The following is a 22,811-nucleotide window of genomic DNA, read 5'->3' as shown; positions in this document are numbered from 1 at the left end:
CATCATCTTGTTGGATAATTTAGCATACCAAGCCAGCATGTTCATTGGTTATTAAAAATGTGCTGAAATAATCAACCATTTTTGTCACTGTTTCAGGTGGAGGCAGCGTTCACCCGGCATCGTCAGAAGATGGGGAGGACAGCCTTCCTCAACGTTGTGAGACGGAAAGGGATAACCCCCTCTCCCACCAGCCCCCTCCCTGGGGGCCCAGACCTCACCCCGTCAGGCAGTCTGGGCCAGGCGGAGAGGTGCAAGCCCGATGGAGCCGCTCCCAAGTCGCCCTGCGAGGAGGGTGCAGGTGGGTCACCACTATAGCTCCTGATCAAATCAAAAACTTTGCCTTGTACTTTTATTTTCCACTCTTTGGAGCATCTGAAAAATACATCTTAGTCTCATCTTTGACTCCAAATAAAAATAAAGGTTCAATAAAATCTAGCCTGGTCCCAGCTCTGTTTGTTCTGTTACAAAATGATAGAGGGCCAGGCTAGAGAGCAGTCATACTTCAGGATGTGTACCGTTGTATACATGTGTGGTACCCACCTTATAAAGTAGACGTGTCCGCTGTGTCTTGCTCCAGGGTTAGTGGCTGGAGAGGTGGACGTGGCTGAGTACACTAGCTCCATCGAGAGGCTGAACACGTCCCTGGGGTTCCTGCAGACGGAGATGCAGCGGCTGGCTCAGCAGCAGGACAGGATCATGGCCATGAGGGAACAGCAACAGTCCTGGGTCATACCTCCTCCAGCGCCCTCACCACACAGGTACCACTGACACACACACACACACACACACACACACACACACACACACACACACACACACACACAGACACACACACACACACACACACACACACACACACACACACAGACACACACACACAGACACACACACACACACAGACACACAGACACAGACACACACACACAGACACAGACACACACACACACACACACACACACACACACACACACACACACACACACACACACACACACACACAGACACAGACACAGACACACACACAGACACAGACACAGACACACACACACACACACACACACACACACACACACACACACACACACACACACACACACACACACACACACACACACACACACACACACACACACACACACACACACACACACACACACACACATACAGGTATAGTAATCAATACACATAAATTGTGCATTAGAATGGCATGATATTTAGACTAAAACCATGTGTTTTCATCATTCATTAATTGTGGTATCAATTATCGCAATACTATTATCGCTTGGTTAGTTATCATTGCAAAAATGTAAATCCATTTACATTTCTACTCTCTCTACAGGCAGCTACGGGAGCTCCGGCGAAACAGCGTAGCCGGCCGGGGTCCGTGGGGTCCATGTCCCCCATCCTGTCCTCTGCCGGTGGTTCCCCCCGCGCCCCCCACCGTTCCCCTGGCGGCCTCAAGCGCCGACCAGCCTCCTTCCACGCCAGCACCCCTCACACCCCCCGTACCCCACGCCCCAGCGAGCTCAAGGTAACTCCCTTAAGACGGATGCTCAACACCCCCACGTCCGTGGACAGTCTGCCCAGGCTAAGACGCTTCTCCCCGAGCCAGACCCAGGTCACCTCCTTTGCCTACCTGGGACATGATGAGGGTCCTGGGGCCACAGAAGAGGGCAAGGAGGGAGGGGCCCCAGGGGGAGCAGAGGAGCCCCAGAACCAAAATGAGCAGCCTGAGACACAGCCAGAGGTAGCAGAGGCGGGGATAAGGAGTGCAGGCGCTCATCCCTCCTCGCCCACTAAAGGGAGAGAGCAGGAAGGGAAGGAGGAGAGGAGAGATGGAAGGACGGAGAAGTTGGCAGAGGTGCTGTCCCAGCCCAGTAGAGACCTGATTGAAGTACCAATGTCCGCACTGAAGCCTCTGGGAGGACAGGGTCTGGAGTTGAGTGGAGAGCTGTACGGAGAGGACCAGAAAATGTGCTGTGGGTTCTTCTACAAGGTAGGAATTTCAGAATTGTGAGATGACGGTACAAGTACTGTATTTAGCATGTTACGACTCTAAAATGTTTAATGTGTTCATTGATCCATTTTTGTTATAATCATAACATATTAAAGTTACGTGTACAGTGTAAGCAATGTAAAAGCAACAGGACAGAATAATGTTCATGCATAACTGTGTGTCTGGCACAACATGAACTATGGGATGACTAATGAACCATGACTTCTTCTGGGTCTGGGACAGTAATTGTGTGTACTGCTAGAGTAGTAAACCGCTGAGCGATGCTAGAAGGGAGCCAACTGAACTATGCTACTGTAGGAGATGGAGTCAACTGATCTATGCTAGGAGAATGGAGCCAACTGAACTATTCTACTGTAGGAGAATGGAGCCAACTGAACTATGCTACTGTAGGAGAATGGAGCCAACTGAACTATGCTACTGTAGGAGAATGGAGCCAACTGAACTATGCTACTATAGGAGAATGGAGCCAACTGAACTATGCTACTGTAGGAGAATGGAGCCAACTGAACTATGCTACTGTAGGAGAATGGAGCCAACTGATCTATGCTAGGAGAATGGAGCCAACTGAACTATGCTAGGAGAATGGAGCCAACTGAACTATGCTACTATAGGAGAATGGAGCCAACTGAACTATTCTACTGTAGGAGAATGGAGCCAACTGATCTATGCTAGGAGAATGGAGCCAACTGATCTATGCTAGGAGAATGGAGCCAACTGAACTATGCTAGGAGAATGGAGCCAACTGAACTATGCTAGGAGAATGGAGCCAACTGAACTATGCTACTGTAGGACAATGGAGCCAACTGATCTATGCTAGGAGAATGGAGCCAACTGAACTATTCTACTGTAGGAGAATGGAGCCAACTGATCTATGCTAGGAGAATGGAGCCAACTGAACTATGCTACTGTAGGAGAATGGAGCCAACTGAACTATGCTACTGTAGGAGAATGGAGCCAACTGAAGTATGCTACTATAGGAGAATGGAACCAACGGAACTATTCTACTGTAGGAGAATGGAGCCAACTGAACTATTCTACTGTAGGAGAATGGAGCCAACTGATCTATGCTAGGAGAATGGAGCCAACTGAACTATGCTACTGTAGGAGAATGGAGCCAACTGAAGTATGCTACTGTAGGAGAATGGAGCCAACTGAAGTATGCTACTGTAGGAGAATGGAGCCAACTGAACTATGCTAGGAGAATGGAGCCAACTGAACTATTCTACTAGGAGAATGGAGCCAACTGAACTATGCTACTGTAGGAGAATGGAGCCAACTGAACTATGCTACTGTAGGAGAATGGAGCCAACTGAACTATGCTACTAGGAGAATGCTACTATGCTAGGAGAATGGAGCCAACTGAACTATGCTACTGTAGGAGAATGGAGCCAACTGAACTATGCTAGGAGAATGGAGCCAACTGATCTATGCTAGGAGAATGGAGCCAACTGAACTATTCTACTGTACGAGAATGGAGCCAGCAGAGCTATGCTACTGTAGGAGAATGGAGCCAACAGAGCTATGCTAGGAGAATGGAGCCACTAGAGCTATGCTAGGAGAATGGAGTCAGCAGAGCTATGCTAGGAGAATGGAGCCAACAGAGCTATGCTAGGAGAATGGAGCCAACAGAGCTATGCTAGGAGAATAGAGCCAACAGAGCTATGCTAGGAGAATGGAGCCAACAGAGCTATGCTAGGAGAATGGAGCCAACAGAGCTATGCTAGGAGAATGGAGCCAACAGAGCTATAGGAGGAGCCAACAGAGCTATGCTAGGAGAATGGAGCCAACAGAGCTATGCTAGGAGAATGGAGCCAACAGAGCTATGCTAGGAGAATGGAGCCAACAGAGCTATGCTAGGAGAATGGAGCCAACAGAGCTATGCTAGGAGAATGGAGCCAACTGAACTATGCTAGGAGAATGGAGCCAACAGAGCTATGCTAGGAGAATGGAGCCAACAGAGCTATGCTAGGAGAATAGAGCCAACAGAGCTATGCTAGGAGAATGGAGCCAACAGAGCTATGCTAGGAGAATGGAGCCAACTGAACTATGCTAGGAGAATGGAGCCAACTGAACTATGCTACTATAGGAGAATGGAACCAACTGAACTATTCTACTGTAGGAGAATGGAGCCAACAGAGTTATGCTAGGAGAATGGAGCCAACAGAGCTACTGTACAGTATACCACTGCAGATGGGATAGCTAACAGCTACTCAGTGAAATTTCTGGAAGCTACCATCAACTTTCAACAGACACAACTCAATCAATCACATTTATTTTATAAAGTCCTTTTTACATGAGCAGTTGTCAAAGTGCTATACAGATACCCAGCGTAAAACCCAGAGAGCAAGCAATGCAGATGTAGAAGCACACATGTCCTTATCCCAGGAAACAAAATATCTAGTCACCACTGCACAACATGTTCTAACTGGTTCAAATTGGTCATATGCATCTGACATGCATATGCATGAATGGTTGCCTGAATTCCCCCTGACATACATTTGACAGATCTTAATGAGGGACCTTTGAAGTGAGAGGATGTGACAATGCTGTCTGATCTGATTTAGTCTCTGGAGCTACAAAAAAACAAAGTAAACTAGCCTTCATGTTGACACCGAACGTTCCATGACAAGAAGATTACAATTTCCACTCTAAGTAGAACTTTGGCGTCAACATGGCAGCCATTTAAATTCTGAAATGTTTTCTAACCTATTTCTGACTCTGTGTGCAACCCGTACCCCTCCAGGACGATGGGAAGGGAGAGGAGGACATGGCGGTGAAGAGGGCTGCTCTGCTGGAGAAGAGGCTGAGGAGAGAGAAGGAGAAACAGGAGAAGAAACAGCAGCAGGAGCTGGAGCAGGAGCAGAGGAAGGAGGAAGCACGGTCAGTCTGCACCGTCAAGGCCTTGTACCCTTTCTACTCTTATGCCTGGTCTGAAAACTGCTATTAGGGAGTCTGAAAACTACCTTTAAGTGGTCTGAAAACTGCTATTAGGGAGTCTGAAAACTATCTTTAAGGGGACTGAAAACTGCTATTAGGGAGTCTGAAAACTATCTTTAAGGGGACTGAAAACTGCTATTAGGGAGTCTGAAAACTGCTATTAGGGAGTCTGAAAACTATCTTTAAGGGGTCTGAAAACTGCTATTAGGGAGTCTGAAAACTATCTTTAAAGGGTCTGAAAACTGCTATTAGGGAGTCTGAAAACTATCTTTAAAGGGTCTGAAAACTGCTATTAGGGGACTGAAAACTGCTATTAGGGAGTCTGAAAACTACCTTTAAGTGGTCTGAAAACTGCTATTAGGGAGTCTGAAAACTATCTTTAAGGGGACTGAAAACTGCTATTAGGGAGTCTGAAAACTATCTTTAAGGGGTCTGAAAACTGCTATTAGGGGACTGAAAACTGCTATTAGGGAGTCTGAAAACTACCTTTAAGTGGTCTGAAAACTGCTATTAGGGAGTCTGAAAACTATCTTTAAGGGGACTGAAAACTGCTATTAGGGAGTCTGAAAACTATCTTTAAGGGGACTGAAAACTGCTATTAGGGAGTCTGAAAACTACCTTTAATAAGGGGACTGAAAACTGCTATTAGGGAGTCTGAAAACTATCTTTAAGGGGACTGAAAACTGCTATTAGGGTGAGTGAAAATCCGCACCTTAGTAACTTCTCTTATTTGGTAATCCCACAGAAGTATTGAAGCTTCATCTCTTCTGTCCCTCTTCCCTAGGCTGAAAGCAGAGGAGGAGCAGCAGAAGCGAGAGGACGACAAGCAGAGGAAAGATTACATAAAGAACGAGTACATGAGGAGGAAGCATTTGAAGCAGGTGGAGGATATGGATGTCAGGCCCCGTCATGGAAGTCTTAAAAAGAAGCCACGCCCCAAATCCATCCACAGGGACGTCATGGAGTCACCCAAGCCCCCCGTCAGAGCCACGGGTAACACACACATACTACAAATAGTATACAAATAGATTCTCACACACACACAAGTGTTTGTTTTACTATCCTTGTGGGGACCCAAAAATGTATTCCCATTCAAAATCCTATTTTCCTTTACCCTAAAACTATCCCTAATTGTCCCTAAATGTCACCCCTAAAATAGCCCTTTTCCTTGTGGGGACTAACACATTAATTGAATACATTTTTGTGTTGTTACATTCACGGGATAGGTGCAGGGAAATGTGTTGTTTTACAGGGTCAGCAATAGTAGTGCGGCACCCCTGGAGCAAATTAGATTAAGTGTCTTTCTCAAGGGCACAGACAAAGTGAAAATAGTTTTTTTTTTTTATAAATAAAGAATGTATTCAAACAAAACAACAGATACCTTATTTACATAAGTATTCAGACCCTTTGCTATGAGATGCAAGATTGAGCTCAGGTACATCCTGTTTCCATTGATCATCCTTGAGATGTTTCTACAACTGGATTGGAGTCCACCTTTCTTAAGGGCAAAGACAAAGCGAAAATAGATTTTTACATTTTTTTTGTATGTATTTAAACAAAAAAAAACAGAAACACCTTATTTACAGAAGTATTCAGATCCTTTGCTATGAGATGCGAAATTGAGCTCAGGTGCATCCTGTTTCCATTGATCATCCTTGAGACGTTTCTACAACTTGATTGGACATGATTTGGAAAGGCACACACCTGTCTATATAAGGTGCCACAGTTGACAGTGCATGTCAGAGCAAAAACCAAGCCATGAGGTTGAAGGAATTGTCCGTAGAGCTCCGAGACAGGATTGTGTCAAGGCACAGACTTGGGGAAGGGTACAGAAAAATGTATGCAGCATTGAAGGTCCCAAAGAACACATTGGCCTCCATCATTCTTAAATGGAAGAAGTTTGGAACCACCAAGACTTATCCTAGAGCTGGCCGCCCGGCCAAACTGAGCAATCAGGGGGAGAAAGGCCATGGTCAGGGAGGTGAACAAGAACCCGATGGTCACTCTGACAGAGCTCTAGAGTTCCTCTGTGGAGATGGGAGAACCTTCCAGAAGGACAACCATCTCTGCAGCACTCCACCAATCAGGCCTTTATGGTAGAGTGGCCAGACGGAAGCCACTCCTCAGTAAAAGGCACATAACAGCCCGCTTGGAGTTTGTCAAAAGGCACCTACAGACTCTCAGACCATGAGAAACAAGATTCTCTGGTCTAATGAAACCAAGAGCGGAATGTCTGGAGGAAACTTGGCACCAACCCTACGATGAAGCATGGTTGTGGCAACATGCTGTGGGGATGTTTTTCAGCGGCAGGGACTTGTAGACTGGTCAAGATCGAGGCAAAGATGAACAGAGCAAAGTACAGAGAGTTCCCTGATGAAAACCTGTTCCAAAACTCTCAGGACCTCAGACTGGGGCAAAGGTACACCTTCCAACAGGACAACGACCCAAGCACACAGCCAAGACAACACGGGAGTGTCTGAATGTCATTGAGTGGCCCAGCCAGAGCCCGGACTTGAACCTGATCGAACATCTCTGGAGAGACCTGAAAATAGCTGTGCAGCAACACTCCCCATCCAACCTGACAGAGCTTGAGAGGATCTGCAGAGAAGAATGGGAGAAACTCTCCGAATACAGGTGTGTCAAGCTTGTGGTATCATACCCAAGAAGACTTGAGGCTGTAATCGCTGCCAAAGGTACTTCAACAAAGTACTGAGTAAAGGGTCTGTGTGTAGATTGATGAGGGGAAAAAACATTTAATACATTTTAGAATAAGGCTGTAAACTAACAAAATGTGGAAAAAGTCAAAGGGTCTGAATACTTTCCAAAGGCACTGTAGATGTGTATTTAGTACACACACACTCAAACATGTCTTCTGTGTTTACATCGTCCAGGCACTCGACCGCGTGGGTACTCAGTCTCCAGCATGTCCCTGGCCTCCCTCAACCTGGCAGACAACGACAGCAACGCGGGAGATAAGAGGACCCCCAGGTGAGGTCAGCTATTGGCTGATTAAAAAGACAGTACAGTTATCCCGTTCCTGGTTTAGCCAACTCTTTTGGCATGACAATCTCAAAGGAGTTGAGTTAAGCAGACTGGCACCCAGGCTGGCTACGAAACAACAAAGGCCTTACAGAGCATCAAGAGCTTGAATACTCCTTCAAGAGGACATTAATGTGTCTTATGACCTTTCTATGTAATGCAACCAAAATTGTTTTCATTCTGCATCTTAACCTCTGCATCTTAATCTTCCTCTCTCTCTCCTCCTCGCTCTATTCCTCTCTCCTCTGTTTTCCCCTCTGTTTTGCACAGACCCCCCAGAAGCAGTAAACTAGGCACTGTGAGAGGCCATATCTCTTTCTTTTTAAGCTCTCCCAAAGAGAGAAAGGGAAGGTTAGTAACTCCCCTGCCTCCCTAGATCAGCCGAGGGCCTAGACTTTTATCTAGCTTTTATGTTTCTGCTACTGCACAGACCAGATTGATCAATCAATTCCATTTTTACTTGAGGTAATATCTTTGCAAAAAAAATCCCCATCTGACAGAATATTTAAAGAACTCACATATATGTTTTGATAATGTTTGAGCAAGACACATACAGTATACCAACATCAATTCTAAGTATGAACTGTGCCATAGAGAACACATGATTTTAATGTAAAAAGAGCTTTATAAAATACATTTGATTGATTGATAATATATGTTATTTCACGTTCATGCTGTATCAGTTGAGTGATGACCAATTACCTACTTTAAAACAGCAGAATCATTCCCCTCAGTACCACAGCTGCTTCTGCCTCAATTCACACATGATGCCTTTAGCTTCCTGCCTCAATTCATACATGATGCCTTTAGCTTCCTGCCTCAATTCATACATGATGCCTTTAGCTTCCTGCCTCAATTCATACATGATGCCTTTAGCTTCCTGCCTCCGCTCTGCTTTATGCCTCACCGACGTTGCTCTTTCTCTGCTGTAGCACTCACTGCTCTGAGGCTGCTCCATGATAGCTGCTCCATGATAACAGCTCCATGATAGTTGCTCCAGACTAGATATTTCAAGATAACTGCTCCAGACTAGCTGCTCCATGATAGCTGCTCCATGATAACTAATCCAGACTAGCTGCTCCATGATAGCTGCTCCATGATAGCTGTCTATAATAAGTGCTCCAAACTAGCTGCTCCATAATACCTGCTCCAGACTAGCTACTTCATGATAACTGCTCCGGGCTAGCTGCTCCATGACAGCTGCTCCATGATGACTGCTCCAGACTAGCTGCTCCATGATAGCTGATCCAGACTAGTTGCTCCATGATGACTGCTCCAGACTAGCTGCTCCAGACTAGCTGCTCCATGATGACTGCTCCAGACTAGCTGCTCCAGACTAGCTGCTCCATGATGACTGTTCCAGACTAGCTGCTCCAGACTAGCTGCTTCATGATGACTGCTCCAGACTAGCTGCTCCAGACTAGCTGCTCCATGATGACTGCTCCAGACTAGCTGCTCCAGACTAGCTGCTCCATGATGACTGCTCCAGACTAGCTGCTCCAGACTAGTTGCTCCATGATGACTGCTCCAGACTAGCTGCTCCATGATTTAGCTGATGTGTGTTCTTGTTGCCTCTATATACTAGACCCAGAGCCATCCAAGCTGCAGCAGGCAGACGCTTTCCCGTCCAAGGCACTTACTCCCACGGCCAGGCTCATTCTGAATCACAGCTGTCCCCCAGAATCACATCACAATGATCACAGTCCCTTTTGTTTTGTATGCAGAGACTTCAAGCTAGGTTACACACTAAAGGCGTCAGCATGCCTCAGTTCGGCTGGCGCCTAGCCTAACCGAACGAGTGTACTCCCTTAAAAGACCTTCACTTGAAAAATGATAGAAAAACGGCAATAGTACTGTTTGTCCATTTTGAGACGCCATAGCCATACATTTCCTCAAAATAGTCCGAATGAATCTAAGAACTCAATAAATCTGTCATTCATTTTGACGTTTTTTCCAAGGAGATCTTAGTCACGCAATTTTACATCTAACTAATGTTTGTTGCAATATTTTTCAATGAAAACGAGTCATCTCTTGTCGAATGACAACAAAAACGTTGCTGAAGATTCCCTACTGTTAACCAATCACCGACAAAGCGGCATAGACTTCGGCTCCGAAATGCGGCTTGCCTCCAAAAAATGTTTTGTTTGCCCAGACAGCCGGGAAAAAAACTCGCCGAAGTCCAAAAACGTCACAAAATGTCATCATAATATATACACAAACTCTACAGAACTGTTTCATCAGGAAAGCATGCGAAGTCCCTAACCCCAACCAGGACATGACTAAGCCTGGGCCTGGGACATGAGGCTGCCTGCTGCAGTGGGATACTGTGTGTCTTGTTACTGTACTGTTGCCTAAAGCTGCTGTAGCCTACTGCAGTCTCTCCTCCATATCCTAGCAGACAGAATGTAGGACTGAACTGTAGCTTTGCTCCACTGCACATGCTTCTGATCTGATCCCAGCCACGGAGAGATCACTGTGCAGGATCTAATAGGAGGGAACAGGGAGGGCTGCCTGGGAGAACTGTGTCACAGTGTCTGACCCTGTTTCTCTTTGTCTGTCTGTGTTTGTCTCTGTATATGTCTGTGTTTTTGTCTCTGTGTCTGTCTCTATGTCTGTCTGTCTCTGTCGGTCTCTGTGTCTGTCTCTATGTCTGTCTCTATGTCTGTCTGTCTCTGTGTCTGTCTCTATGTCTGTCTGTCTCTGTGTCTGTCTCTATGTCTGTCTGTCTCTGTGTCTGTCTCTATGTCTGTCTGTCTGTCTCTGTCTATGTCTGTCTGTCTCTGTCTGTCTCTATGTCTGTCTGTCTCTGTATCTGTCTCTATGTCTGTCTGTGTCTGTCTCTATGTCTGTCTGTCTCTGTCGGTCTCTGTGTCTGTCTCTATGTCTGTCTGTCTCTGTCTGTCTGTCTCTGTGTCTGTCTCTATGTCTGTCTGTCTCTGTCTGTCTGTCTCTGTGTCTGTCTCTATGTCTGTCTGTCTCTGTCTGTCTGTCTCTGTGTCTGTCTCTATGTCTGTCTGTCTCTCTGTCGTCTGTCTCTGTGTCTGTCTCTATGTCTGTCTGTCTCTGTCTGTCTCTGTGTCTGTCTCTGTCTCGGTCTCTGTGTCTGTCTCTATGTCTGTCTGTCTCTGTCTGTCTGTATCTGTGTCTGTCTCTATGTCTGTCTGTCTCTGTGTCTGTCTCTATGTCTGTCTGTCTCTGTGTCTGTCTCTATGTCTGTCTGTCTCTGTCGGTCTCTGTTTTTTGTGAACGTGTCTGCGTGTGTCTGTTATTCTGTGTGTTCTGGCATGTGTGTTTTCTTGTTCCTGTGTCTGTGTGTGTGTGTCTGTTATTCTGTGTGTTCTGGCATGTGTGTTTTCTTGTTCCTGTGTCTGTGTGTGTGTGTCTGTTATTCTGTGTGTTCTGGCATGTGTGTTTTCTTGTTCCTGTGTCTGTGTGTGTGTCTGCGTGTGTCTGTTATTCTGTGTGTTCTGGCATGTGTGTTTTCTTGTTCCTGTGTGTGTCTGTGTGTGTGTGTGTCAATGTACTGTTTATGTGTGTGTGTAAATCCCTAGGCCAGACTCTGCGAGGCCAGACTCTGCGAGACCAGACTCTGCGAGGCCAGACTCTGCGAGGCCAGACTCTGCGAGGCCAGACTCTGCGAGGCCAGACTCTGCGAGGCCAGACTCTGCAGAGGGCAATCTGTCATCCTGCCCGTCTCGTAACGGAGAGAAGGACTGGGAGAATGACTCCACAACCTCCTCCACTCCCTCCAACCAAGAGTACACAGGTACGGACAGCTCCACTACAATCACAGTATTCTGCTTTCAAAAGGAGACCAAACTACTGCAGTATACTGGAGCTCTCTGGTCCATGTGTAGAACAGGTTCTGACTTTCTCTTAGTATGTCACTGCATACCTTTTGCTGGTATCTGCTTTTCCCCTCAGGCCCAAAGCTGTACAAGGAGCCCAGTGCCAAGTCCAACAAGCATATCATCCAGAATGCACTGGCCCACTGCTGCCTGGCGGGCAAGGTCAACGAGGAGCAGAAGAACAAGATAATAGATGTAGGCCGTTTGATGTACACTCTGCTACTTTCTCTCATTTTACTTCACTCTTTCACTTCACGTTTTGTTCCTTTGTTTGCCTTCCGTCTCTTTCAGGAAATGGAGAGGTCGGGGGCCAACAACTTCCTGGTTCTATTCCGGGACACGGGTTGCCAGTTCCGCTCGGTGTACTCCTACTGTCCAGAGACGGAGGAGATCACCAAGCTGGCGGGCATCGGGCCAAAGAGCATCACGGCCAAGATGATCGAGGGACTGTACAAGTACAACTCGGACAGGAAGCAGTTCAGCCACATCCCAGCCAAGACCATGTCGGCTAGTGTAGACGCCATCACCATCGCCCCCCACCTGTGGCAGACCAAGAAACTGGGCACACCCAAGAAACTGGGTAGTCTCAAGTAGTCACAGCAACAAGCCGTTTTCATAACAAACCAAGGATATTGTTGTTCGGTGTCTTGGGTTATAGTTGAGGACTGAGGGGAGACTTTGTGGGTTATCTGACCCAGGAATGGACCCAGGTCTGTGTATGACCTGGGGTATTACAGGGTCTGGTTTGGTATGAACGGTGCTAAAGAGTCCAGCTTTCTAATGTTTTTTCCCAGTAAGATATCCCCAGAACACTTCAACTCAGCATTCATCTGGGTCTGATATACAGTATAATTGGATGATTATGTAGAAGGGTTTTTCTTCTAAAGAAAATACTGCTGAAATTATTACTGGAATGTAGGAGAAAAGAAACAACACAAGCCTCAAGGGACATTGTTGTTGTTATGCAAGACTGTGTGTGTGTGGGGGGCAGAGTAATTCTAATGGAGAACGCGTGTGTGTGTTCGTCAGCATGCGTGGGTGTCCAAAAAAGAGGGGGGCTGATGAAAGCCTTACTGAATCAGACCACTGAAGCACTGAATGTCATCTCTCTGAAATAGACCGAGTTTGAGTTCTCTCTGTTCATCATGTTTGGCCTTATGCTTGTTTTGTGTGTCATATGAAAGCACAGCGATTATGTTATATTTAAGCGCCAGTTGTGATGTTTGTGTGAGTGCAGGATGATTGGCTGTGTGTGAGGCTTGCTTTTCTCTCTGGCTGAAAGAGAAGACTGAGCAGTTGGGTTTGTGTAATGTGTAAACAAGTGCCAAGATTGAGTGAGGTGAATACCTCAGAAATAGGTTGATGTTACTTTCGATAAGAACTAGATTGTAAAATCATTGATTTAAGTATCATCTACAGTACCAGTCCAAAGTTTGGACACACCTACTCGTTCAAGGGTTTTTGATTATTTGGACTATTTTCTACATTGTACAATATTAGAGTGTGCAAACCTGTCAAGGCAAAGGGTGGGTACTTTGAGGAATCTCAAATATAAAATATTTTTTGATTTATTTAACACTTTTTTGGTTACTACTTGATTCCATATGTGTTATTTCATAGTTTTGATGTCTTCACTATTATTCTACAAAGTAGAAAATAGTCCAATTAAAGAAAAACCCTTGAATGAGAAGGTGTGTCCACTTTTGATTGATACTGTAGTTCACGGGAATGTCAGCAACTGACTTAATATATTTTATGTTTTTGATAAGACTTTGGAAGTCTTAAAATGTCATTGACAGAAATATAAATATACTTTAAGACTATATACATTGTATAAGTTAATTTAGTTTGTATATAAATACCTATTCCATTCAAAATGAATGAGTCAAACTAGCGTTTATCATTTAATATGGACGTATATAAACTTAATATATGGGGCCTTTTGTTGTTTAAACATTTAAGTGTGTAATCGCTGTTCAATGACACTGACACAACGATTTACAGCTGTAGAATAGCAGCAAGTTTCACAAATTGTGTCATGCGCCAGTGCAACTCAGAGTAAATGTCTTATAAAGGATATTGTTGGGATACAGTATGTGTTTGGACCTCACAGATATTGAAAAGCATTTTACTTTATTGTGGATAGTATCTTAACTGTTGAATTCCCTTTACACTCAAAGTAGTCCACAATACATCTATGTGTACATATACAATTGAGAGTAATTAATCGATAGCAATTCATGATACTTTCCCACTGTAGATTGCAGTATTTGTTGTATAACTGCTGCCCCTTTTCTCTTCATAGAGGCATGCGTAACAACTGCGTACTTACATAAAGTAGATCATGAAAGATGAAACATTTCTCCTGTTACATTATGCGTTAACATTTGACATTCTTCTAACCTATGGAAGGAATCTGGCCTGTATTTTATTTTGGAGTAAAGCAGTGTTTACGCTGTACATTATATACAGCATTTTGTCAGGTGTTTTTTCGTAAACCATTTTCCATTTTGAGATTTCATGTGAGCAGCATATCTGTCTCAAAAGGGAGTGTTTTGAAAGCATGAGAGGGTATGAGTGGCGGGCAACACATAACAAGAGAAATGACTGCAGACTGTGTCCCACTGCATACTGTTGTCGGTAGTGGATTATCACGTATGTGATGCCATTCTGGGTTTTTCACAATCTAAATTCGTTTTATTTTAACCCTGTTCATGTATTTATGTTATTTTTATATATTCATTTGAACTATATTAAAATGTTAATTTTCATTGAAACTTGTGATCAATGTTTTTGAAGCTTGGTTATCCACTTAGGCTAGCTCTGATGTTTATTCTTTGTAGTTACTGCATTACATAACAAGTGGGTCTTGAACCTGCAACCTGAGGCCACAGGGCAAACAAACGCACCTTCTGTGCCATGATGGTCAAGACCTCATGGAAGATGCATATAGGTTTACATACAGGGATTACATACCAGTGGGAAACCATATCAAGATGAACAGTTTGTCATTTTACTGTTCTTTTACTGTTTTCTCATAGAAAACCTAATGATTGAGAAATAATACACTATTCGTCCTCTCTTGCACCCAAGAACAACCTTAGGCAATCAAATGAGAATAATACCAACCAGATTTACATCGTATCACTGTCTGTCGTAATCCTCTTTAAACCTTTTCAGAGGGCCATGTCCTTCAAGCATTTAATTGCATTTACCCGACTGTTGAATTTCCCACTGTGAATCTGCGATTACACGTACATGGAACATTTCCTAATCTGGGAGGTGAAGGCATGGGATTATCCATCCAACATCCTGTCCTCTCTTGGGTTTGGAAGTGACACACACCTGACAAGTAATTATCTCATTGCAAGTGGCATAATTGGACGTTGATTACAGTTTATTTGATAACAATGTTCAATGGATGGTAGGGAATGTCGATCGTTATCGCAAGGGCTATGCGGGTTTTATATTGCAAGAGAAGAGACGCTTGGGGCGCCTCTATGAAAATACTGGGGTTTGATTGGTAGACAGACGAAGCGTTGCGCTTGACAACCGAAGGGGCTGGGTAGCAGGCGACTACCAGCAGCAGAAATCGATCCGAGAAGACAACAGAAAGGGAGAGACAAACAACAAAAGAGACTGACGAACAAAACGAAGAAGAATCGCTCGGACAGCTACGATTTTCAACAACAGAAACTAATCTAAGGAGCGTGTCTTTTCAGCCCATGCATTTTTAGACCAAGGTGAGCTTTAAATCGCATTGAGGGCGTGTTTGTTAATGTGTGGGAAGCCTCGCCACCCATCCCGTCTGCTGCTAGCGGATGATGCATGTCTCTCGCTTGGCCTGGCTAGCCATTCTTCTAGTCATGGTCTCAATCTGTCATAGCGGGTTTCCGTCTGCCTTCCTGACAACAGTACTTAACATATGCTCATGTTAGGTAGTTAGTTAGTATTTCGGAGAAATGTGTGCTTCTCGTGTCGTTTATTTCATAACATCAGACAAGAACAGGTTTGGGTGAAGCAGCTAGCTAACTAACGTTACTTAGCTAATGTTAGTAGCTAGCTAGCTAGCTAATTGTATGTGTTGAACCCCACCCATAGCTGCAGTGCCTAGCTACATTGTTAGCTAGTTCTAGATTGTAAATAGATGTTGATTTGTTGGAACCCTATATAACGTTATAAGTTTTATAGTTAGCTAGTTCAACCTATTTTTAGGTGATGCGCTGCGCATAGTTTCCTTGCTGCTGCTGTGACACCAGCAATGAATCTTTGCATGCAGTTTGGTTGTTCATTTTCTTATCTGAATGTTTTGTTGATTGCCAGATCTAACCTTGCTTTTTGTTGATTGCACCTATTCTTATACTAAATGTAAAAGCAGAATGTTGTGACATGTATCAGTATGTTTTGAGCAACCACTAGCTTGGACATGTTTGTTAATAACAATGCAGATTGCAGTGCAACACCAAGATAGCAGGACTATTGACCTACTGTAACTATCTAAATCCTTACTCAGCATTCAGGCTGCGTTATCCCCTGTGCAACTGTAGCCTAAGCAGTAAATCAATTAAATCGGCGGCAATATAACTTGTTTGCACTTGTAGGGTTGATGGCAGTTGTCATAATTTGTGGCTCAAGTCCTAATTATCATAACAGTAACCTAAATCAATGGTATTTCTCCTATGTTTATCCCCTGGTGAACCCTTGAACAAAAGTGACATTAAATATGATAGGTTACAGTTCACATCTGATAGCCTTCCTGGCATGGGGTTTCCAAATTTGGTCAATTTTCCATTAATGCGATCCTAATCCATAATGTGTTACTGTTATTACTACATAATTAATAGCACAGCTGTGATTGGATTAACTCTCTGCTGCAGACTTTTTACTGACGCTGATTTGCTGTTAATCTGCTAATCACAGTGGTCAGATTTGGTGCTTGATTCCATTATGTTGAATTGAGGATTTCGTCATGTTGTTCACATTGAGCAGGCCTGGGTTTCCCTTAGCTTGTTTTCTGGGAGGAATGGAAATATATTAAGCTAGACTTCTTGAAAGTCTATTCAAAAGTAAACAAGGTCAGTTGTAACAGTTGTTGGCCAAGTGAAAATATCAGGAGCAACAAAGACTGTTGAACACAGTGTGGCAATAAAGAGACATTGCATTACATTAAGAATTGATTGTTTAGCAGACAGATACTAGGCTGCCTTTCTACAATCAACATGAGAGCCTCCATTTATGATGTGTTTACTTACCCTGAGTTTTGGTGTTGGTGTGTGTGTCAGCCTGTCGTCACTATGACAGCGGAGGAGATCATCAATGTGAAGGAGGTGGAGATCATCAAGGTGATCCTAGACTTCCTCAACTCTAGGAAGCTCCACATTAGCATGCTGGCCCTGGAGAAGGAGAGTGGAGTCATCAACGGACTCTACTCTGACGACATGCTCTTCCTCAGGTACACAAAGGCCTGGGTCGTATTCATTAGGCAGCAAACGGCAAAAAAAACTAAAACAGAGAGAGACTACTTGGGCTATCCAATAAGGAATGTCCATTTTTGTTTTCTGTTGCAAAATGTTTTGTTACGTGTGCCCTAATGAATATGTCCCTGACATTACTGTTTGGGTCTCACTATGTGGATAGTGTTAGAAATACAAAGGGTTTGGGGCTCTCCCATAGCATATCAGGACACCTCCATAAGCGATTGCTGCAAAACAACAGTTGACAGATTAATTAGAGTTAATTATAATTATTTGGAAGTGCCATTTTTCAGGCTCATATTAATAGGTCACTGGTTGCTGAACTAAGTGCTGAAACACAATGTTCAGAAAGTGTATTATAAATTCCTTTGTTCATGCAATAATGATCCAGACCACCTCTATGCTAGACTGGATTGGAGTGCCCCTTTTAAATGTCAGCCAACAGTGTACTGTTACACCACTTTGGTATTCCACTCAGCTGAGTTTGTGAAATGACTGGAGTTGGACTCCCTTTCACACAGAGGGCCCCACTGTTACCGGATGACCATTTACTGCCTGTCTTATCTGCCCCTGTATGACACTGACCAATCAAGACAATCTGTTTCAGTAGGAGACGACAAGCAGGGAAGTGAATTGGAGAATCCCTTGTTTACATGTTTGGTTGGTTTTTGTTCTGTGGTTTTATTCTGTATTATGAAGTTTACTGAAATGATCTAGCTAGTGTGAATAGCCTCCGAGCACGTAACAGGGGCTGCATTAGCTGTCACTAACACAGAGTATTTTACACACGATTTATTGTCTCGCTTTTTTGTTGGAATTGTTTATCTCTGTCCAGGCAACTGGTGCTAGATGGGCAGTGGGACGAGGTGCTTCAGTTTATTCAGCCGCTGGACTGCATGGACAAGTTTGACAGGAAAAGGTGAGACTTCATTAATATAACACTAATTCTGTGGTCAGAAATGAATGTATTTAGTCTGACTGTACCTGACTATTTCTACACTTAGCAATGCTACATTATTGCCTTTTCAAACAACTACACGTTAGCAACCTGACACCCAGGCTTGACTGTACAGGCAGATGCTGGGTTTGAATTACTTTTCTGAGACATGTTCTTGGGCCATATTATATTGTTGTCGTAGGTTCCGTTACATCGTCCTGAAGCAGAAGTTTTTAGAGGCCCTGTGTGTGAACAACGCCATGTCTGCTGAGGACGAGCCACAGCATGTGAGTCAACAGACAAAGAATAGCCCCTCTCTCTCAATTAATTTGAAAGGGGGCTTTATTGGCATGGAAAACGTGTTTACATTACGAGTGAAATAAACAAAAATGAGAAGACAAACTATTCGAATTTAACAGTAAATATTGCACTCAAAAGGTTTTAAAAAAGATTGACATTTCAAGTGTCATGTCAGCTATGTACAGGGTTTTACATCAGCTATGTACAGGGTTTTACGTCAGCTATGTACAGGGTTTTACGTCAGCTATGTACAGGGTTTTACATCAGCTATGTACAGGGTTTTACGTCAGCTATGTACAGGGTTTTACGTCAGCTATGTACAGGGTTTTACGTCAGCTATGTACAGGGTTTTACGTCAGCTATGTACAGGGTTTTACGTCAGCTATGTACAGGGTTTTACATCAGCTATGTACAGGGTTTTACATCAGCTATGTACAGGGTTTTACATCAGCTATGTACAGGGTTTTACGTCAGCTATGTACAGGGTTTTACGTCAGCTATGTACAGGGTTTTACGTCAGCTATGTACAGGGTTTCACGTCAGCTATGTACAGGGTTTTACTTCAGCTATGTACAGGGTTTTACGTCAGCTATGTACAGGGTTTTACGTCAGCTATGTACAGGGTTTTACAACAGCTATGTACAGGGTTTTACATCAGCTATGTACAGGGTTTTACATCAGCTATGTACAGGGTTTTACATCAGCTATGTATAGGGTTTTACATCAGCTATGTACAGGGTTTTACATCAGCTATGTATAGGGTTTTACATCAGCTATGTACAGGGTTTTACATCAGCTATGTACAGGGTTTTACATCAGCTATGTACAGGGTTTTACATCAGCTATGTACAGGGTTTTACATCAGCTATGTACAGGGTTTTACATCAGCTATGTACAGGGTTTTACATCAGCTATGTACAGGGTTTTACATCAGCTATGTACAGGGTTTTACATCAGCTATGTACAGGGTTTTACATCAGCTATGTACAGGGTTTTACATCAGCTATGTACAGGGTTTTACATCAGCTATGTACAGGGTTTTACATCAGCTATGTACAGGGTTTTACATCAGCTATGTACAGGGTTTTACATCAGCTATGTACAGGGTTTTACTTCAGCTATGTACAGGGTTTTACTTCAGCTATGTACAGGGTTTTACTTCAGCTATGTACAGGGTGTAGTACGAATAGGGTCTCCGCCTCCCTCTCTCGCCCTCTTCCTTCCTTGCCGGACCTTGTTCTAGTTGTCTGTCTCTGGCATTACATATTCCATCTTCCTGTCTTTGTTTACCTGTCTCCTCTGTCTCCCTCTGAATGAGCAAACAAATTTGCCACAAATCACGAAACAGCCCTCCTTTCTTTCTCCATCTGTCACTGCCTCTTTTTTTTGTTCCTAGTAAACACACAATCTCTGCGCTTTCTCTACTCATTGTCCTATATTAGCTTAGTCACAGAGAATGCAGATCTGAAACCAGCTTGTGTCTCCTGACTGGATTAGTGTGGGCTCCTCCTGTGTTTGTGTACAAGGTTGCGTTCACACAGGCAGCCCAATTCTGATCTTTTGCCCAGCATGAGTTAGTGTGTGTGACACGTGAGTTTCAATGCGTTTGTGTTCGGTCTACATTTGTTTCTCCTGAAAATCTCTTTTACACATTTATTCGAAGCAGTTCAAAGCAACGCTGCCATTCTTTTCCTTGGACATGATAGCAATCTGGGCCCTTCTACCTTGGCAGTTATAATCTAGGTCTCAGAAACCGATAACAAGCAGCTACTCTTCTACAGGATCTACAGACATTCTGGGTTTGGAAGTTCAAAACCCTTATGTTTCATCCCCCCCTTTTGTCTGTCTCTGAGGGAATGTTGAGTCTTGAGGGATGCCACATTGCCTCTAGAAATGAATAAATATGCATAAAAGGCCTTTTTTTGTGTGTGTGAACACTCTACACTGCTACATGTGAGGGAAACATGAGTCAATGTGAGGTGGCTCAAAATCTAAACTCTCTCTTCTCTCTCAGTTGGAGTTCACCATGCAGGAGTCGGTGAAGTGTCTTCATGCCCTGGAGGAGTTCTGTCCATCTAAAGATGACTACAGCAAGCTATGTCTGCTCCTCACTCTGCCTCGTCTCACCAACCACGCTGAGTTCAAGGCATGACACGTTTTATAGTTATGGCATCTGATCTTATGAATGGTATCTGTTCATTTCAAATAATAATAATGCATATATATAATAATAATTTTATTCTAGCACTGTGATTGATGATAATATTTACTTTGAAGAAATGTGGGTAATGGTTTACTTAAAGCAGGTATCAAAGGGCAGTATTACATTGTTCTAAGTATGTGTGAGCGCTTATGATATAGCTATAGATTAATAATAAACATACAGTACCAGTCAAAAGTTTGGATACACCTGCTCATTCAAGGGTTTTTCTTTCATTTTTTTACCATTTTCTACATTGTAGAAGGAACTATGAAATATCACATATGGAGTCATGTAGTAACCCAAAAAGTGCTGAACAAATCAAAATATATTTTAGATTCTTCAAAGTAGCCAAATCAAATCAAATTTTATTTGTCACATACACATGGTTAGCAGATGTTAATGCGAGTGTAGCGAAATGCTTGTGCTTCTAGTTCCGACAATGCAGTAATAACCAACAAGTAATCTAACTAACAATTCCAAAACTACTGTCTTATACACAGTGTAAGGGGATAAAGAATATGTACATAAGGATATATGAATGAGTGATGGTACAGAGCAGCATAGGCAAGATACAGTAGCTGATATCGAGTACAGTATATACATATGAGATGAGTATGTAAACAAAGTGGCATAGTTAAAGTGGCTAGTGATACATGTATTACATAAGGATGCAGTCGATGATATAGAGTACAGTATATACGTATGCATATGAGATGAATAATGTAGGGTATGTAAACATTATATAAGGTAGCATTGTTTAAAGTGGCTAGTGATATATTTACATCATTTCCCATCAATTCCCATTATTAAAGTGGCTGGAGTTGAGTCAGTGTCAGTGTGTTGGCAGCAGCCACTCAATGTTAGTGGTGGCTGTTTAACAGTCTGATGGCCTTGAGATAGAAGCTGTTTTTCAGTCTCTCGGTCCCAGCTTTGATGCACCTGCACTGACCTCGCCTTCTGGATGATAGCGGGGTGAACAGGCAGTGGCTCGGGCGGTTGATGTCCTTGATGATCTTTATGGCCTTCCTGTAACATCGGGTGGTGTAGGTGTCCTGGAGGGCAGGTAGTTTGCCCCCGGTGATGCGTTGTGCAGACCTCACTACCCTCTGGAGAGCCTTACGGTTGAGGGCGGAGCAGTTGCCATACCAGGCGGTGATACAGCCCGCCAGGATGCTCTCGATTGTGCATCTGTAGAAGTTTGTGAGTGCTTTTGGTGACAAGCCGAATTTCTTCAGCCTCCTGAGGTTGAAGAGGCGCTGCTGCGCCTTCTTCACGATGTTGTCTGTGTGAGTGGACCAATTCAGTTTGTCTGTGATGTGTATGCCGAGGAACTTAAAACTTGCTACCCTCTCCACTACTGTTCCATCGATGTGGATAGGGGGTGTTCCCTCTGCTGTTTCCTGAAGTCCACAATCATCTCCTTAGTTTTGTTGACGTTGAGTGTGAGGTTATTTTCCTGACACCACACTCCGAGGGCCCTCACCTCCTCCCTGTAGGCCGTCTCGTCGTTGTTGGTAATCAAGCCTACCACTGTTGTGTCGTCCGCAAACTTGATGATTGAGTTGGAGGCGTGCGTGGCCACGCAGTCGTGGGTGAACAGGGAGTACAGGAGAGGGCTCAGAACGCACCCTTGTGGGGCCCCAGTGTTGAGGATCAGCGGGGAGGAGATGTTGTTGCCTACCCTCACCACCTGGGGGCGGCCTGTCAGGAAGTCCAGTACCCAGTTGCACAGGGCGGGGTCGAGACCCAGGGTCTCGAGCTTGATGACGAGCTTGGAGGGTACTATGGTGTTGAATGCCGAGCTGTAGTCGATGAACAGCATTCTCACATAGGTATTCCTCTTGTCCAGATGGGTTAGGGCAGTGTGCAGTGTGGTTGAGATTGCATCGTCTGTGGACCTATTTGGGCGGTAAGCAAATTGGAGTGGGTCTAGGGTGTCAGGTAGGGTGGAGGTGATATGGTCCTTGACTAGTCTCTCAAAGCACTTCATGATGACGGATGTGAGTGCTACGGGGCGGTAGTCGTTTAGCTCAGTTACCTTAGCTTTCTTGGGAAC

General features: G+C 44.1%; 2 protein-coding genes across 3 annotated transcripts in view; both read left to right on the top strand.

The window, feature by feature from the left end:
- The window catches only part of LOC112260867 (calmodulin-regulated spectrin-associated protein 2), an 87,503-nt gene extending 74,124 nt beyond the window's left edge, over positions 1-13,379 (top strand). Inside the window, 11 exon segments of the mRNA XM_042329009.1 lie at positions 97-298; positions 578-758; positions 1,340-1,350; positions 1,353-1,996; positions 4,761-4,897; positions 5,739-5,947; positions 7,846-7,942; positions 8,264-8,344; positions 11,545-11,759; positions 11,918-12,036; positions 12,133-13,379. Coding sequence (XP_042184943.1) covers positions 97-298; positions 578-758; positions 1,340-1,350; positions 1,353-1,996; positions 4,761-4,897; positions 5,739-5,947; positions 7,846-7,942; positions 8,264-8,344; positions 11,545-11,759; positions 11,918-12,036; positions 12,133-12,435 — 2,199 coding nt within the window. The 3' untranslated portion in view covers positions 12,436-13,379.
- Positions 13,380-15,186: 1,807 nt separating this feature from the next.
- Positions 15,187-22,811, top strand: part of LOC112259653 (WD repeat-containing protein 47-like) — a 35,213-nt gene continuing 27,588 nt past the window's right edge. The window contains exons 1-5 of one of the 2 annotated variants that reach the window (XM_042329010.1): positions 15,187-15,584; positions 17,124-17,293; positions 18,151-18,234; positions 18,455-18,539; positions 20,567-20,698. In XM_042329010.1, the coding sequence (XP_042184944.1) occupies positions 17,136-17,293; positions 18,151-18,234; positions 18,455-18,539; positions 20,567-20,698 (459 nt within the window). In that variant the 5' untranslated portion in view covers positions 15,187-15,584; positions 17,124-17,135. Of the gene's footprint in view, positions 15,585-15,659; positions 15,780-17,123; positions 17,294-18,150; positions 18,235-18,454; positions 18,540-20,566; positions 20,699-22,811 lie in introns of those variants that run through there. The other variant, XM_042329011.1, reaches the window with a different exon arrangement.

The sequence above is a fragment of the Oncorhynchus tshawytscha genome, linkage group LG10 (assembly GCF_018296145.1).
Source record: "Oncorhynchus tshawytscha isolate Ot180627B linkage group LG10, Otsh_v2.0, whole genome shotgun sequence".
In the NCBI taxonomy this organism is placed as follows: Eukaryota; Metazoa; Chordata; class Actinopteri; order Salmoniformes; family Salmonidae; genus Oncorhynchus; species Oncorhynchus tshawytscha.
This window is presented reverse-complemented; position numbering and strand designations above follow the sequence as displayed.